The 18,698-nt window shown below is 32.5% G+C and overlaps 2 protein-coding genes across 2 annotated transcripts in view; one reads left to right on the top strand and one right to left on the bottom strand.

Moving 5' to 3' along the window:
• Positions 1-9,136: 9,136 nt before the first annotated feature.
• On the bottom strand, positions 9,137-13,681 carry LOC143202017 (brachyurin). Its single transcript, XM_076413286.1, has 3 exons — positions 13,531-13,681; positions 13,294-13,466; positions 9,137-9,757 (listed from the first exon to the last, which is right to left on the bottom strand). The coding sequence occupies exons 1-3, from the start codon at positions 13,594-13,596 to the stop codon at positions 9,184-9,186; spliced, it is 813 nt and encodes a 270-aa protein (XP_076269401.1). The 5' UTR covers positions 13,597-13,681; the 3' UTR covers positions 9,137-9,183.
• LOC143202018 (uncharacterized) overlaps positions 13,369-18,698 on the top strand; it is a 27,514-nt gene continuing 22,184 nt past the window's right edge. Inside the window, exon 1 of the mRNA XM_076413287.1 lies at positions 13,369-13,498. The gene's annotated coding sequence lies outside the window, so the exon portion shown is untranslated. The remainder of the gene's footprint in view (positions 13,499-18,698) is intronic.

Genomic DNA, 18,698 nt, shown 5'->3' with positions numbered 1-18,698 from the left:
GAATTTACTTTTGATAATTTTTGGCATTTTCAGTCAATTTGCGTGGCAGCGATTTCATCAACTTTTGAATCTTTCCCATCTCACATAACAGATCAATTGAAAAGTCCCCGGTCTGACACATACATGGCGCTACTAGAATAAAATCCATATGTTTTGTAGTTAGCCCTAACCCTCAAAAGATGCGTGTATAAATTTGGCAGCTGTCGGATTATTAGTGTGTGAATTATAACATTTTGAGTGAAGCAACTTTTGTTATTCTGAAATAAATGGATAAAAAGGAATTTCGCGTGTTGATAAAATATTGCTTTTTGAAAGGAAAAATACAGTTGAAGCAAAGACATGGTTTGATGCCGAGTTTCCGAACACTGCCCCAGGAAAATCGACCTTCAAGGATTGGTATGCTAAGTTTAGACGTGGCGAAATGACGTTTAGACGGTGAACGCATTGGACGCTCAAAAGAGATTGTTACCGACGAAGATTTAAAAAATCCACAAACTGATATTGAATGACCGTTAATTGAAATTAATTGAAATAGCAAACACTCTAAAGATATAAACTGAACGTATACATAATATCATTCACGAATATTTGGATATGAGAAAGCACTGTGCAAAGTGGGTGCCGCGCGAGCTCACTTTTATCTGAAAACAACGACGAGTTGATGATTCGGAGCAGTGCTTGAAGATGATCAAGCGTAATAAATCCGATTATTACATGTTCTCAGATCTGAAAAAAATGCTCGCTGGGAAGAAATTTTCGTCGAATGAAGAGGTGATTGCCGAAACTGAGTCCTATTTTGAAGCAAAGGACAAATCGTACTACAAAAATGGTATCGAAAAGTTGGAGTTTCGCTATAATCAATGTATTACCCTTGAATGGAATTATGTTAAGTAAAAAAAACTAATTTTGCTAAAAAACGTGTTTTACTATGGTAGGCCGGGGTGTTTTCAATTGACTTGTTAAACATCTGGAAATAATTCATTCATCAACACTTCCTTGTGAAAATTTCCTGTGAGTTTGAGCTGGATTATCCTGGGGGCCAATAAGTCTTGAAGTCATTGTCTCCAGATTCTTTTGGTCCCATAGGGCGATCATTGTTAATGACATAAAAATAATCACTTTGGAAGCGTTCAAAGAATAGGGATGTGTCAGAGAAAGCCATTACCATAAGTTTCTAAAACTATTTATTAAAATGAAACTTAAATATAACCATCATAATGATGAATGATGAATGCACTGTATACACTGAGTAACTCAATAATAATAAATGGAACATGCTATTTTATGTATAGGAATGTCGAAGTAATTGAATTTAACAATTACTCTATACTGCTTTTTGCCATTAGTAGGACTTCTATATCCAAAATAAATACTTCTTTAATACAAACACAATTTAACTGATTTGCTAGAAAATTTCTTCAGCAACTTGGCGTTTATTTTTAACCCAAACTTGCTACCCTGCCTTCTTATTATTCGACTTTGTTGGGTTTAGTGCTATTCAAGTCGGACCATGGTGTACTGAACACGTAGCTAAAAAAATATTAATGCAGGTGTGTCGAAATATTTGTTTATGAAACCTCTAAATTAATATTTACTGGTTTTTATCGGTTACGTCTCCAAAGATACTTAAATAACTGTCAACATTATTCACTTTTCCTCGAATTAAACTAAAAATGTACATTTTCCTCAAAATAATTTGATATATTATGAGCTAAAATAAAATAGAAACTACATTTTCTTCAAAAAATAAAGCCGAACTAGTTTGAATTGAATTTACTGCTACAGTTTTCTATAGACTAACATTAATTTGTATATTTCAGGCAGTTTTCTAATGCAATCCTTCATCGTTTCTACCTACATTCAAGGTTCGATCGTTGGTTTGTTGAGTGGTTCAGTTTATGGACCTCCGATAGAAAATGCGAAGGAGTTGTTGAACTCTAACATCCCCATCAGAGTTTTGAGTGCAATGCAACTTCTTTTTAACATAGCTAAGGATAAATATGATGTGGAGTTGGCTGAACGTGTCACTGTTTTGGATAATATCACCTACATTGGAGATGTAGGCAATCTGGCGATTATATCTCGTGATTTTGCTACAACTGTTGAGACCGGTTTGATATGGATTATATCAGGTGTGTCGGTAACAAATTTCCGGTTTTTGTAACAGATTAACTAGCTATAACTGTGCAATATTAAGATCATAGATATATCATAAAGATATCATAGATCATAGATCATAAAGCTCATAGAGCAGTATATAGAGTGTGTATATACATTTAATACGTATATTACGTGTATTTAATAAATATAATTTAAAAGTTGTTTTGTGCAATCTTCGCAGGACAAAGTCATTTTTTTGTATTTCATTGGTTAGGTTAAATTATAATTACAGCCGCCTGTAAAGAAAATATTTTATTAAGAAGTCATGTCATTGGTGGAGGATTTCATACAAATCACGTGACTAACTCCTGACGTCATATTTTACTAACAAATGAAATCTGAAATAAAAACCAAATGTTATTTCTCAAAAATATTTAATGAAACAATATTCTACATAAATATTATAAATATTAAATATAAAATAATTATAAAATTAAAATGCTAAAAATACGTAAATAAAAAATAATTAAATGTGGATCGGAGAATTAAAAAGGCTGACATAGAGAATGGAGAAAACATGCTATTAACTGTATCATATATATCAAAATTATTGCTATGCCCTTATTGTGTTAAAATAGAAGAGTTAAAGGGACAGCCTAAAAATATTAACAGTATAATAAAACAATGTTGGGTTACTATTTTGTCTATAAAATCAGTCTCAATTTGTTGGTCTAGGAACTGTATTATTTTATTTTATATTAATGTATTTTTTAAACATAATTGTTGAAGAATGAATTTTTTTTTAACTCCATGTGAGAACTAAAAAAATCGTACCTATCTCGTTTAAGTAGCTTTAAGTCAAAATATTAATTAAAAGTAACAGGTTAATTGAAAAGTTTCCGGCCTGACACATAGATCGCGCTACTAAAATTAAATCCATAAGTTTTTTAGTTAGCTCTAACCCTCAAAAGATGCTTGTATAAATTTGACAGCTGTCAAATTATTAGTTTGTAAATTATAGCATTTTGAGTAGAGTAACTCTTCTTATTGTGAAAAAAATGGATAAAAAGGAATTTCACGTGTTGATAAAATGTTGCTTTTTGAAAGGAAAAAATACAGTTGAAGCTAAAGATTGGCTTGATGCCGAGTTTCCGGATACTGTGCCAGGAAAATCAACCATCAAGGATAGATATGCTAAATTTAGACGTGCTGAAATGAGTACCGAAGGTGATGAACCCAGTGGATGCCCAAAAGAGGTTGTTACCGACGAAAATATTAAAAAAATCAACAAAATGATTTTGAATGACCGTAAATTGAAACTGAATGAAATAACAGACAATATAAAGATATCAACTAAACTCTCTAAAGATATCAGCTGAACGTGTATATCATATCATTCACGAATATTCGGGTATGAAAGAGCTCTGTGCAAAGAGGTGCTGCGCGAGCTCACTTTTGACAAAAAAAAACGACGAGTTGATGATTCGGAGCCATGTTTGAAGCTGACCAAGCGTAATAAACTCGAGTTTTTGCGTCGATATGTAACAATGGATGAAACATGGCTCCATAATTTCACTCCGAAGTCCAATCGATAGTCATCCGAGTGGACTGCACACCATGAACCCGCTCCAAGAATGCAAGAGTCGGCTGGCAAGGTTATGGCGTCTGTATTTTGGAATGCGCATGGAATAATTTTCATTGATTACCTTGGAAAAGGAAGGACCATCAACAATGACATTTACATAGCGTTATTGGACCGTTTGAAAGATGAAATCGCCAAAAAAAGGCCGCATTTGACGAAAAAGAAAGTGCTGCTTCATCAAGACAATGCACCGTGTCAAAAATCCATGAATTGGGCTTGCTTGCTCATCCACCGGGTTCTCCAGAGCTGGCCCCCAGCAACTATTTCCTGTACTCAGATCTCAAAAGAATGCTGGCTGGTAAGAAATTTTCGTCGAATGAAGAGGTGATCGGAAAAACTGAGACCTATTTTAAAGCAAAGAACAAATCGTACTACAAAAATGGTATCGAAAAGTTGGAGGGTCGCTATAATCAGTATATCACCCTTGAAGGGAATTGTGTTGAATAAAAAAACTAATTTTGCCAAAAAAATGTGTTTTACTATGGTAGGAAGGGGACTTTTCAATTGACCTGTTATTTTAACCAAAATACATTTATTTGAACCCCTTTCATGTTACAATGTTAAGTCATACCCACATCCTTCATCTAACTAGCTATCTTTCTTCTGTCTGGTTGTTATCAACTGGTGAAGCTGTCGTTTTGGTGGCAAGACCCATGTATCCGTATCTGTATCTAGCGCCACCAGCTTAGTTTTGTATATTACGAACTGTTGAAAGCTGGAGAAACAGTTAACACTGATCGCTACCCACAACAGATGATCGGTTTAAACTGTGTATTGATCGAAAAATGTCCATAATACGCTCAAAGACATGATAAGATTATTTTACAGCATGACAACGTCTCATACACTACAGCAATTAGTCGATTTCAAAGAAGTAAAAAAGTGCTGAATGAATGGTTTAGCTCAATGGAAAAACCCTTCATTTATAATGATATCTATAAATTGCTTGAGTAATAGGCAAAACTTATAACATTATAAATAACTTGTTTCCTTTATCGAAAAAAAACTGGATACGAATTACCGATTCACTTGGAATTTCTTCTTAATTTAAAATTAATTAATTATTTTTTTAGGTTTCATTATTACGAGGCCTAATATACTAAAGTCATTCAGCGTTTTCCCGGTTTTGAACCTGCAACAGTGTCTGGCTATGCCGAAGAATGTCTATTACACCAGACAGTTTCAAAGATGGTTCCAGAGAATTTTAGAAATGGGCATCATGTCGAAGTATATGAAGCTCTACGAGTTCTACTACGCGCTGAAGCATTATGTCGATACCGAGAAGAGGGTGTATCAGCTAGCGTTGAATCAGATCATGCCGGTTTTTATTCTTTTGTTCCGGAGTTTCGCTGGAGCTAGCGTCATTTTTGTTTTCGAACATATGGGGTTCAGATTTCATCGACACCTAAAACCAATGTTGTATCATTTTAAGAATAAGTTATCCAAAAAACTGAAATGATTTTCAAATTCTGTTTATGTAATAATGTTTAATGCACTTTTATTATGAAAAAAGCTAGATATAATAGTATATAGGTTGGAGAAACACTAAATATCGTTTTTCCTAATAGATGTTTTCAAAATCGCTGATCTATAGTAATACTTATTCCATAATGCTTTATTAGTCTGCGTTTGAAAGGTGACAGTTCATAGGACAATTTAGAAGCATAGTATAATTAATTTACAATACCATTAAGTTATTGCGTTCTGAAAATGGAGATATCAGAAGATGATTTTTGTAATTTTTTCGGAAATTTCGATGTTAAATGCCAACCAATGAATTATTTTTATGGATATCGGGGTAGATAAATATATTCCATCTGGAGACATTGCTGTGGAATTTAACATTCGCCATAAAAAGAGTTTTTTTTTGTTCTGACCTAAAGCCGGGCGGTGGAATGCATGCCTGGTCGCGGAGACTTGCCCTGGGCTTACCAATACATTAAACCGAAACCGTCTCACAGTTGACCCCTGTGGATCGCTACTCCTACTGCCTTGAATTGGGGATATGGCACCCGTTGGTCAGCCGTTATTGGGTACGAGGACCCGACGATTTTATTGATTCGCAAACTTGAGCTAACACACGATTGGATACTGTCATATGGGGGCAAAGGTTATGACTGCAGCGACGGATGAAGTCCGAATTAACATCTTGTAAAATAATAAGCATTTGATGGAGATGGGAAGTCTGCCAAGAGGGCAGATCAGAGAAGATAGCAGATTTGCTATTCCCAAACCTTTCTGGATCGCTTTCTGGATTTGGGAATGCCAACCGAACCGTTGGTCTAAGTGGAGGCCTAGGTACGTGACGTTATCCAGCCATGGAATTTTTGCTGTATCGATTTTAATTTGCGACAAGCGCAGTGCGTATCGCTTCTTATGGAAAATAATGGCCTGAGTTTTCAGGAAGTTAATTTGCAACCTCCAGAATTTGAACCACTTGACCGCATCATCGGACTGCTTCTGTAAACGTTCATGAATTGTAACTTCGAACCTGGCGGCCGTGAAGAAAGCAGTGTCTTGAGCGTAAAATGCGACGCCAATGTGCTCTTTTCTCGACAGATTTGAAATAAAGAGGTTAAATAAAGCTGGGGCCAGCGGGGAACCTTGAGGTACGCCAGCATCGGTTTGTTTTCGGCTGGAAATTGTTTTCCTGATCTTGACCTGGAAAGATTTGTTCGATAGATAGGACTTGATGAGATCGGTTAGGTCTTCTGGGAGGCCTAACCGCACGCATTTTGCGATCAAACCGTCGTACCAGATCTTGTCGAAGGCTTTGGTTATGTCCACATAAAAACAGTGCTGAATCGTTTAAATAAGACTGCATGACCTATTGAAAATGTACTGATATACGGAGTTTCTGTTACTGAATAAGTGCTGAAATGAAGCGTAATTTAGCCATTTTTTAAACAAATCATAACGGTAGATGTAAAGTGCAACATGTACCACAATAAAATGCGAGAAAGATCAGAAATAATTCACAAATGGTTGCAAATCTACCATTGACGCCAAGGAAGGATTAGAAAGACATTTTGCTAAACCTTCAAAATTAAACCACAACTGACCAATGGAGAAGGTGCTTTCCATATAACGGCAAAGCTAGGACACATATCTTTAGTGATTATATACTAATTGAGCGACTGCTTTGGAAGTTTTGATACATTCACCGTAATATAAACTTGTTCTGTCGGAGAACCATTTGTATCGACCTCTGCAAAACTTTCCTAATAGCGTAAAACTGATTTCAAAAACGGCTTGTGAAGGTCATTTATTTCATTTCCTTCAGGAATCCCAGAAATTCTACAGTGGCAGAATCATGGCTTTACCAGAAAAGCTACAAAATGGTACATATCGTTAATTAGTATTTGAAATTCAATTGAAGAACACTGAAAAATAGAAATTGTATTTTTCCAACCCATTATTATTGAAACAGGTTTTATATTAATGGATATTTTCTTCATTGTAATTTATCATCTTGACATGTTTTCTTCTTTTGTGACAATCATTTTTATTTATTACAACATTTTGAGAGCTTAACAGGTTGGTTTGACTCACCACTTTATATTTGGCGTTTCTTTTACTGTCATAAGCAGGTATAAATCACAACAGGGTTTGAATTTAATGTAAATTATTGTACTTAAAAAGATTTCATTGATTTAAATGAACGATGATATTTGCACAAATATCATTAATTTTACGTATTAATTTGTATTTTAAATCTCTTTTCCCAAGAACTATTATTGCAATATTATTAAAAAAAATTTGATTTCTTTGACTAATTTAGGTAAAACTTTATTTTAGTTGATGATCTGCAAGCAGTGACAATATTTCTCGATTTTTCAAGAGTATAAAATTAAGTTCACTTTTTCGTTCGTTTTTTTATAATTTATTATTGCAGATTTCCCAACAAAATATTTTTTTCTATAATTTTAGACAAATTTTATTTTATTTTGATCTGTGAGCGAAGACCCGATTTTTCAAGAGTTTTATTTAAGAGTCTGTTCTTAATACATGTTTTTCTATTGAGACAACAGTAATTTTTATCTAGAACAGTAATTTTTATCTATTGGAACATTCTGAGAGTCTTAAGCATTATATTTTCAAAGCCTAAGCCGTTAAAATTATACTATTAATAGGATTTTTCAAAATTTAAATTATTTATGGATATATAGCCATTTTAATAATTCAGCATATAAAACACAGTTTTCTCGAACGGTTATATCTCAAGGTTTACTGAATCCATTTAGGTGAATTTTGATTAGAACCTTCTTTATATATTGTTCTATCGGTTATATATAGGAAAATAATTTAAATCTTGAAAAAACTCTCTTAAGGTATATTCTTAAAGAGTTAATCTTTTAAAATATGAAAAAATATAGATTTCTTTAAATTATAAGTTATAGGTTACCCCCTTAAAAGATCGGCTTGACTCACGACTTTATATTTGGCGTTTCCTAGTGAAATTCACGACTCTTTCTTTGACTGTTTTCAACAGATATAAATTGCCCGTTTTGCATTTAATATAAATTATTGTATTTAAAATCGTATAAAGTTTTTATTGGTTTAAATGAGCGGCGATATTTTTCACTTGCCAGTTTGTCAAAGAAGACGCTGTGGGAGTTGATACATGATCGCCGGTTTGAATAAAATTAAGTAGCACATCGTTCTGGAGGATATACATCAATTTAATGGCCTGATAAGAGGGCTTGATTAAAACAACTACACGTAAATGTGTTTTTTAATAAGGCTATCGTAACTGGTGGCCCACGTGTTTTGCTATTTTACAATATTCTCGAAATTGTTTTAAGGTTAGCCTGCCCATAAAAATATATATTGACTTTATTATGTACATTAAAAAAAACCTACGGAGTTAGATTTCCGGTTATCGCTTGTATTGTATATGTTACTTACTGAATGTGTCAATTAGATAGAATCCAAGAGTCGCGTCATGCATTACCACAGTTTACTAGCTTACCATCTGTGACTATAAGCAGTTTCTGTACGTACTTGGAGCTCTGAACGTAAAATATGATCTCGTTCAATTTTATTTTACGACGTATTAAGAACTTCAATGATAATATTTTAGATATTTTATGATAAGGTGTGCTTATTATAGAAATGCTGTGGCAGAAGAAGTGTTGAAGTAATTATTGGTTATAAATATGTTTCTTAATGTTACTGTTACATTATTGAAATACTGTTAATAAACTTATTTTGTGTCGAAGCTTATTTTTGTGATATTATTTTTGTCATTCGCAGCTATACTTCTAGTCATTTCTAACAATAAAAGCCTATTTTTTAGAAATAAACAAAATATTTGTTATGGCTTATAACAGCGATAATGAACTTATTGAACAATATTAGATGCATGTATGGATAAAGTAACAGCAAACGACATAATGTTTTATAATTTTATTTATTATTTTCTTGAGTACAATTTTATTTTAAACTGTTTGGAGATCTGAATTTCTTTCAATCCAATCCAAGAAATATCCCACGTTAGTATCAGCTTCAAAGTCTTCAGCACCCATCGAGACCAACGCAACTATAACACTGTTACCATCAACACTCTTGAACACAGGTCCTCCAGAGTCTCCAGAACCACTCTCGATTTCTTTGCCGTCATTCTTCAAAGGTATACACACGAATTGGCCGATTTTAAATAAGTTTGAGTACTCGCACCACTCGCTGGTCGAGATGAACATCTCCCCGGCAAGTAGTACTTCGGAATATCCTTTGGCGTATCCATTTTTACCCCACCCGCTCACAGTAACGTTAATACCGGCCTGATCAGGGTTCGACTGATAATCAGCCCGAGGTATAATTGAACCCAGTTGAACCGCTGGGGTAAGGACGGCGGGTTGGGGTAGCCTGATCAATCCAATATCGTTGACTATCTTGGATCCTTCGAAACCAAAGTTCTCGTGAGGTATTAATTGAGTCGATTCGAATATTTGTACGTTGTCATCAAAGGCAGATCGATTATGGACTCCCAAATACACGGTAGCATTCTCGTAACTGAAATAAAATTGATCAATTCTTTAGTTAAGTTAAACTAGTTTATAATTAAATATCATACATATTTTAGCAGTTGCAACCAATCGTTTCTCTTTAGTAAGGATTTTGTGAGCTGTGTGATTAAAAATATTTTTTGAAATTAAAATTGTTGCCATGTAATTACAATATTTAAGAAAATTGAATAATTTTTTTTTGATAATATCTTTATTAGATATTGTTAGTAAACTCTTAATTATAAATTAACTAGCGACCCGCCCCGGCTTCGCACGGGTGCAATGCTGATACTAAATTAAATACACTACAGAAAAAATATGAACGTTGTATATAAAAACATAGCGGCCCGCTCCGACTTTGCACGGGCATAAAATATATATGCCTATGTCACTCAATGAAAACATGATTAAAATAGATCCAGTATTTTTGGTTCATTCATTACTGCCCTTGGCCTGCACGCATTAAATTTGGAGTAAAACAATTCCTCTTTTCCTATACTTACTATGAAGATTTCCTGCTATCTTTGGAATATCTAAATTCATACAATTTTTATTACATTACACATTTTTAAACGCAAATTTTAAATTTGTAATATCTCCGAAAATATTTGTTTAATTTACATGCTGTAAGGAACCATATTGATCTATATTAATTGCGCACTGTATTTAAGGTACTTAATTCGATTAGGATTAATGCCGTATTGCTTAAAATAGCTTCGTAAATAAGCCATTTTCTCACGTAAAAAGTAAACAATAAAAATGGTTAATGTGGGTTATCCCTAAAGGATAAACATATACCATCGCGGACTTTTTTGTAGACCTTTTTATGGTGTACAATACTGTAGTACATTAATTTGATCTAACTCGTAGGGTTAGGCAGCGTTTTTGCTAATTGCTAAATAAGCCTAAAAAAATAGGTTAATTTACGACATCACGTTAGAAACCTCTAAAATTAGCAATGTTGCCTTAGTATATTATGCATGTATTATACATATAAACCTTGAATCACTCTATCTATTGAAAAAAACCGCATCAAAATCCGTTGCGTAGTTTTAAAGATTTAAGCGCACGTAGGGATATCGGGACAGAAATGCGACTTTGTTTTATACTATGTAGTGATTTATTACTACATTTCTTTTGCATTTGGACTAATTCACAAACAAGATGAGTGCGATACATGTCGAGTGATAAATACATCAATATGCATTCCGCAATTATAAAATTATTATATTAACTAAAGCTATAGTTTACACTAAAGGTATACACTTTATATAAGTTCGCTTCAATCTTCTGATATCCTGCGCGTTGTCCAGTAGTTGTATTGCTTCTACGTTACTATGATTTAGTAATAATCTTTTGTGTTTTAAGGCGAAATCTTGGATAACTTCGCAAATCCATTTGATTTCCAGGTTATCGTGCGGTTTTTCTTTGGTTACGTAGCGATAGGCATTGGTAATTAATCGAAGAATTTTGTTTTCACAGCGTTGGATGACTAGTTGATTTGAATTTTTGGTGCAAACCTATATTTCCACCTCATAGGTCCAAATTGGTTTTGCAAGTTGAGACTATCTTCCGACTAACCAGTATAGGTGTTTTATTTTGGTTCTAATGTGTTTTGCTTTTTGTCAAACATGACGTTAATTTTAATTTTACGAAAAATATAATGTTTGTTTTTATATAGTTTAGTGGTATAATTTATTAGATCATTTGATTGGTATTCCTAATTTTGTGACAAGGAAAAATAATTATGAGTTGAGACAATATCAGTGTCGATATTGTGAACGTAAATATTTTATCAACAAAATTTATCAAGAACAGAATCAAGAATAAGAATCAGAAACAGTCGAGTAGATGTTCAGAATCAAGAAAAGTCAGAGCAGTCAAGATACTCAATATTTACCGAGAAGAGAGAACAAGTCAGAGGATAAGATCAGAATAGTAGAATTTTTATTTTTATGTTCGTCGATTTCTCCGTCAATTGTCGGCCGATTTTAAAAATTCTTTTTTTATTCGAAAGAGTGCACTTCCGAGATGATTTCATTGGAATCAAAGCCGGATATGTTAGGGGAGAAGGGGGGAAATCGAAGGAAAGGCGTAAGTTTCAAAGGCACGAACAAAATTTTCATATTTTTATCTGATGCGATGGAAAATCGGAGGTCGTTCAGTGCGAAAGCCATTCTGTTTGCTTTTTAAGCACTAACTATGGCATATAGGACTTCGTAGAAATATTATGCGGATGCAATAACTTTTTGTTGTTTAATTAGAACATTTGCCAAATCACTTAGGCTAGGTAGCAGACCCCGGAGCCTGAAGCGCTCCTTATTTTCAATCATTGTTTCTTTATTCCTATTTTTCCCCATACGGGCTGCACCTTGGTCTACCCATTCTAATATTAAATAAAATAGTAGAATTTTTATAGTATTGGTAATTTAATTGTTTGGGTTCGACTTCAAAGGCATCAGTTGGTAGTAGTAATAATAATATTGTAAATAGATAAATAGGTTTAAGTAGATATTAAGCTAAATTGTGTGTATATAGTAAAATATTGCAATTACGCAAATTTAGCAATAGCGATAAATATCTCGGAATGAATCTTGATGCAAAACTTCGCTGGAAGGAACACATAAAGAAGAAAAGAAAAGAATTGGAATTGAAATAAAGGAAAATGTATTGGCCAACTGGAACAAAATCACAATTATCAGTACATAATTAATTGCTATTATATAAGCAAATACTGAAACCTATATGGACATACGCAGTTCAATTATGGGGATGTCCTGCAAAGAATAACATAACCAAAATACAAATTTTTCAGAACAAAGTCCTGAGAAGTATTGTGGGCGAACCCAAATACTACAGAACTCACTACCTACATCGAGACCTTCAGATACCCACAGTCAGTTAAGAAATCAAAAGAATTCCAAGGGGGCATGAGGAAAGACTCCACTATCATGAGAATATTGAAGTATTGCAACGTTTGGATACCACCAGACTAGGACACAGACTCAAAAGTATCAAACAGAAAAAAATGCAGCAGTGACATGTATAAATATTATTTTAACACAGACTGAGACGATGGGTACTCCTGGTTATATACCTAGATTTAAGTTATAATAAAGACAAATTGTAGGTTAGTCGGAAACGACTAGTAACAATGTAATAACCAAATAATAAAAAAACTTATTCTATGGACCTACAGACGCGGAACTGAATTCGCAACTCCGATGACAATGACCAAACAAATTGCTATTTATGTAATTCACCGTTTCTTGTTTTCTCTATATCTCTTTTTCTAACTTACGATTTAGTAAGAATTAGTTTAAATTCTTCCTTCTACTCTATTCTACTCATTGTAAAACTGCTACAGTTCATTTTATTATCGAGTCTTCATTGCGTCTCAGGATTTCATTACAATCCTTTGATTGATACTGCAACATTCTTATCACAGATATTGTCGTCTCACCACTCACTCGAAATTATTACTCGAGTGGATTGGTTAAAATAATCGGAAGTTCACGGTACTGATTATATAAATGTACTTACTCATAAACGCAATGCGCAGCTGTCATTATGTAGCTTGGTGAGATCAACGATCCACCGCATAAAGCCGTCCCATATGCATCTTGCGATATTATCAAGGCTTGAAAAGGTATTGAGTGCGGTTCGACTTCATATCCTCGGTATACTCCGACACTACCACGTCTGAATATGTCTCTCTATAATATTGGAACTTGTTACAATAGATTATGTAAGTCTTTCACAACAAAAATAAATATTTACCTTTGGAAAAGCATGGATTACTTGCACAATAACCAAAACGGTTAAAATTATATTTATTGCCGTCATATTAGTTATTAAGTGTGTATATTAAACTGATTAATTTTCGAGTAAAACCTTTATATTCTTTATTTGATTCCGATACATTTACATTATTTATCTTAGCACTTGATGTAATCAATTATCTATTATCAGTATTGAAAGTCAAGAGGGATGTTTATAATTACTTTAATTTTTACGTAATATCATTTTGCACACTGTTCAAAATTGAATGAACTTGAATTTTTTTGCAAGAGAAATGTGTTAATAAGGTAATAATGATGTCTGTTAGTTATTTAACCTTCTAAGTAGTTTCTGTGTTTTTACAAACATATTGATTTATATATTTCATCGAAATTTCTTGAGTTAATATCTGTTTGTATTCGCGCTTCATCCATAAGATTTAGCCTCATTTGTAATATTAACATCTTTTTTCCTTTATAATTTATATTTTAGATATCAGATATTTTGTTAACAGCAAGTTGAAACAAATTTGAAGATTCTTGCAAAGTCTTTTCAGCTAGATTTATGTGATAAGGGTAATTTGTAGAGCCGTTTTGTTAAAAAATAGTTTAATTTTATATTACACAGAATACTATGTCTTGGTGGTCGGAGAAAAAGTAAATTCGGTTTACTATAGCTCATTTTAAAGAAAATAGTCTATATATGAATAAAAAAACATGAATAAATAAATAAAAAAACATGAATAAATAAAATATGATGTCTAAATACGAATAAAATAGTTATTGCTTTAAATATTATAATATAATTCAATTAATTTATCAAATTTTACTTCTCTAAGTACTAAGATTAAAAACAATATTTCCCAAGTATATTTTACAATGTTTACAAGGTTTACATATTTAAATAAGTGGGTTACATATTTCAATTTTTATTACAAAAGCTTTTTCTATTTTATATGTAATAAGGACACTATTCATACATAGCTATATAAATATTTTGATTCTTACCGTTTGAAATCCTATTAATTTTGCTCTTCTAGGATAATCAGCGTTCTACTAGCATGGAATGATTATCCATGTAATAACCATATGGTCTGATACAAAGAACAAACTTTCTTATTTTGAAGATTGATGTAGGAGCTTCTAAACATTCCCCTAAATTATGTTGTCTATATCTAAAGACTATTCAACTTAATAGCTCCAAATCTGGCTACTTTAATTTTGCATTACGGCGAAATAATAAAGATTCCTCAAGCAGAATCAGCTAAATACCTTAGAATCCATCTTGATGGTAGATTAAATTGGAAACATCACGTTAGACAAAGACCAAAACACATTAGAACCAAAATACAACACCTATACTGGTTAGTCGGAAAATACTCTCAACTTGATCTAATATCAAAGAGGTTGATCTATAATACAATTCTAAAGCCAATTTGGACCTATGGGGTCCAAATATGGGGTTGTACTAAAAATTCAAATCAACTAGTCATACAACGCTGTCAAAACAAGATCCTTCGATTGATTACCATTGTCTATCGCTAGGTAACCAACGAAAAACTGCACCATGACCTGGAAATCAAATGGATTTGCGAAGTTATCCAAGATTTCGCCTTGAAACACGAAAGAAGATTACCAAATCATACTAACGTGTAAGCGAACCAAACCATACGAACTTATGTAAAGTGTATACCTTTAGTTTAATAGTAATTGAGGTATACATATTGACGTATTTTCTCTCAGTCGTCTTGGTTATGAATTAATCCAAATACATAGGAAAAGTAGTAATAAATTAATTGTAAATTAACATTGTACTATGCGTATCTAATAAAGATGATATAAAAAATATATCTAAAAATTGTTTTTGTACTGTAACAAAATCCTTGGAAAAATAATTCATTTCATAAAATTTTTGTTCGATTTTTGCATTTAAATAAATCACTTTAACTTAAATACTACAGAAATGACGTCGTAATAACCAATTTCCTTAAAATTATATGCAAAATTAGAAAAAATTTTAACCAAATATATACTACAACATTTCAAATCATTTCTGGTATCTCAGTGTTTTATATCTTTATATTTTGTGAGTAGTGTTTCAACATGATAATAACAATGATAAATATAATATTTATTAGGGACATTTTTAATTTATTGATATTTTTTCCCATGAAAGAATACATTTAATAACATTTTAAGGAATGTCAAGATACAGAAATAATTGTCAACTAAACAAAATGCCGTTATTATATTTAAATATATAAATAATGATATTTTCTATATTAGTCTTCCACTAACTGTATCATCTCAATGTAATGAAAAATTGTCGGTAATTTTATCCAGTCCAAACTCATTCATTTTCGAATAACGAATTCAATAACGCGAAATTTCGGTAGCTTCTGTTAAATTTGTCGAATAATAAATGTAGGAAATTAATGTTTAACATAACTTTATAAATAAAATATGGTCGTCGAACATCCATTATTTGGTTATAATAATTATGCGGCACGTTATTGTGCCAGTTTGATATATTTCCACTTCGCTCTGAACATTTTAATGTTGTTAATTTCCATTAAAAAGTGACTATTCTATATATAGTTAATGTGGGCGGTCTATTAGTTCGTTAATATATTATAAAATCTCATCTGTTCCTTGTTTATTTCGGTTTATTTGTTATGAGTACAAATTTAATTCTGTCTTTTTGTTTGTTTGGTCATATTTTCCAGAAACTGACGAATATTTGGTGGTTATTCTTATACAGCTCGTATTTTCTAGACTATAAGAAAATGGACAAGATCTAGTAGATGACTGGTTCGTTCTGCGCATGCGTATTTCGATAATCTACCTCTAGTTGTGTTTATTATTTGCTAATTCAATGGTTATGTTTTTAATTTGATTTATCAAAATCAGGAAAAATCTCAAAATACTTACTCTTAATTGATAATAGAAAAGATGAAAAATATTGCAGTGAAATGGAGACGAAATATTGAGTTTATGATTATATATTAGCTCCAGTTAGTATCGGTTAATATACTTTACACTTACTAGATGTCGTAATGGTAGAGCATGTTAAAATGTAACTATTTATGTGACACAGTTTGGTAGGGCTTGTTAAATTTCTATATATGTACGTTAGTGTCATTGTTCCTAGTGGTTATTAAAATATGATGTGTAAACAGGTACATTTCTTAACATTATGTAAGGAATCGGTTGAAACTATTGTAGGTAATATTAGATATATTTAGGGTATGTATAGTACTGGGATATTTATATAAAGCTAAAATTTACTCTCAACGAAATATGGTAAATAAACGATAAAAATGGGATAATGAGCAAACTAAATTGACATGTTATTTATTTTATTTAAATGAACCTGTGCTCAACTAGTAAATGTTATAAGATGTGTTATAATATGTTCTCTTCTGTAGTTTGGAGATTAGTAATCTCGTAGACCAGAAGAGAATAAGTGGGTTCAATTTTCAACGGTGATAAATATGCTGATTATAAACTATAGGTATATTTAAGTATACGATAGCATTGTCACAAATATTATTGTAATACTTACTATGGTTAAAAATTATATAGATTGCAAATGATTGATGATTGATGTATTTTCCAAAATCGCTCCATAGAATGGATTTATCTGTTTTTTTTTTCTACTCTTGGAAACAGTTTTTCAAACCCTTTAGGCCACTGCGTATTCACCTACATCAAATATTAGTCATGCGGTTCCCGGCTATAAAAGTCCACCACGACGACGTCTCACTCTTCACCTAGAATCAGGCGTTTATGAAGAATTTCAGCAACATATTCTTGCTCCAACAACATAGCGCTCCCTGCGATATTACTAATATACTTACTTACTAACAGTAAGAAGTATCATTGGATCAGCTGATAGGGTGGGGTTTAGTGGGTAGCCCAGAGGCAGTCTCCACATAACCAGTCCAACTCGCTTATTCCTGCGGGTCTTCCCGACCAGATATCCGTAACAGGATTCCCATACCCGATTTCAGACCAAAAAAAAAAAAAACATAGCGTTTCCATACTTCCTTTACCTAACCTAATATCCTGTCCGGAAATCGGTTTATAAATCTTGCCTCTCGAAATAAATACTTAAATAACGTTTCTTGTTGATTCTTACGTCTCGCCATTTTTTGATCACAGCAGTACTTTAACTGTGAGTGTAATGTATTCATCGATAAGTTTTTATTGAAAATAATATCATGCACATAATTTAAGAAGATCATTACACAACAAGTTCGTTTCTGTTTTGGTAATTGGTAAGTAAACATAATTTTGCACTATTTAGGATGCTCGATGTTTGGGTTCCGCTTGAGTTGAAACCATTCATTTTACATAACGAATCGATATTTGCGGTCTCATATCTCAAGGGCAACGAACGCGGCTTTTCTTGAAACAACTCATCTTTAGTTGCAAAAAATGTTTCTTTTTTACTGAGTACATCCTTTTGAAATTATCCCATTTCAAGCGCGATGAACCTTAACAAACTTCATGGAAAACAAATTTCTTCGCTAAATAACACGAAAGAAAATGTTTTATTGTCAGTTTGATACGCGATTAACTGTAAAAATCTTATTTTAAGATGAATTTTATTAGTAGAATAATTTACAGACAAGAATGTAATGTTGAAGAAGGAACATAATTGTAATAAAGACAAAAACGAGTTCAATGCTTTTTCATTATTCCCATGTTGATCAGGGATATGTTATCTCTTCGGCCTATAAATCTATAAGTTTTAAAGGATTTTTTGAAAATTTGAAACTTTATTGTAAAAATTGGTACGGTACAGTAAAATCAATAAAATATTATCCATATAGCCGAACATTTTCCCATCTTTCAGGCAATTTACGGATTCCATCTCGAAAGAACGATATATATTTTGAGGATATCCACGAATAGGCCCATTTTTTGGTATCATTATAAGAAATGGAACGCTGGTTAAGCAGGTTTCGACTCATAAGTCGAAACAAGTAATAATTATAAAGAGAAACATCTGAAGAATACGGCGGGTGGTCTAGCACTTCCCATTTTAATATTTCCAAGTATGTTTTCACCGATTTTGCAACACGTGGACCAGAGTTGTCATGCTGAAGAATAACATTTTTGTGTCTTTGTTCGTATTCTGGACGGTTTTCGCGTAGTCCTCGA

The sequence above is a fragment of the Rhynchophorus ferrugineus genome, unplaced genomic scaffold (genome assembly GCF_030347505.1).
Source record: "Rhynchophorus ferrugineus isolate W39M unplaced genomic scaffold, kcgeb_rfMv2 rfM9, whole genome shotgun sequence".
In the NCBI taxonomy this organism is placed as follows: domain Eukaryota; kingdom Metazoa; phylum Arthropoda; class Insecta; order Coleoptera; family Curculionidae; genus Rhynchophorus; species Rhynchophorus ferrugineus.
Note: the sequence above shows the minus strand (reverse complement) of the source record. Positions and strands in the feature narration are given on the sequence as shown.

Coding starts and splice junctions, on each gene's coding strand:
- LOC143202017 (XM_076413286.1), bottom strand. CDS start 13,596: ATGACGGCAATAAATATAATTTTAACCGTTTTGGTTATTGTGCAAGTA. Junction 13,467..13,530: donor TAATCCATGCTTTTCCAAAG/GTAAATATTTAT, acceptor CCAATATTATAG/AGAGACATATTCAGACGTGG. Junction 9,758..13,293: donor GCTGCGCATTGCGTTTATGA/GTAAGTACATTT, acceptor ATTTTATTTCAG/TTACGAGAATGCTACCGTGT.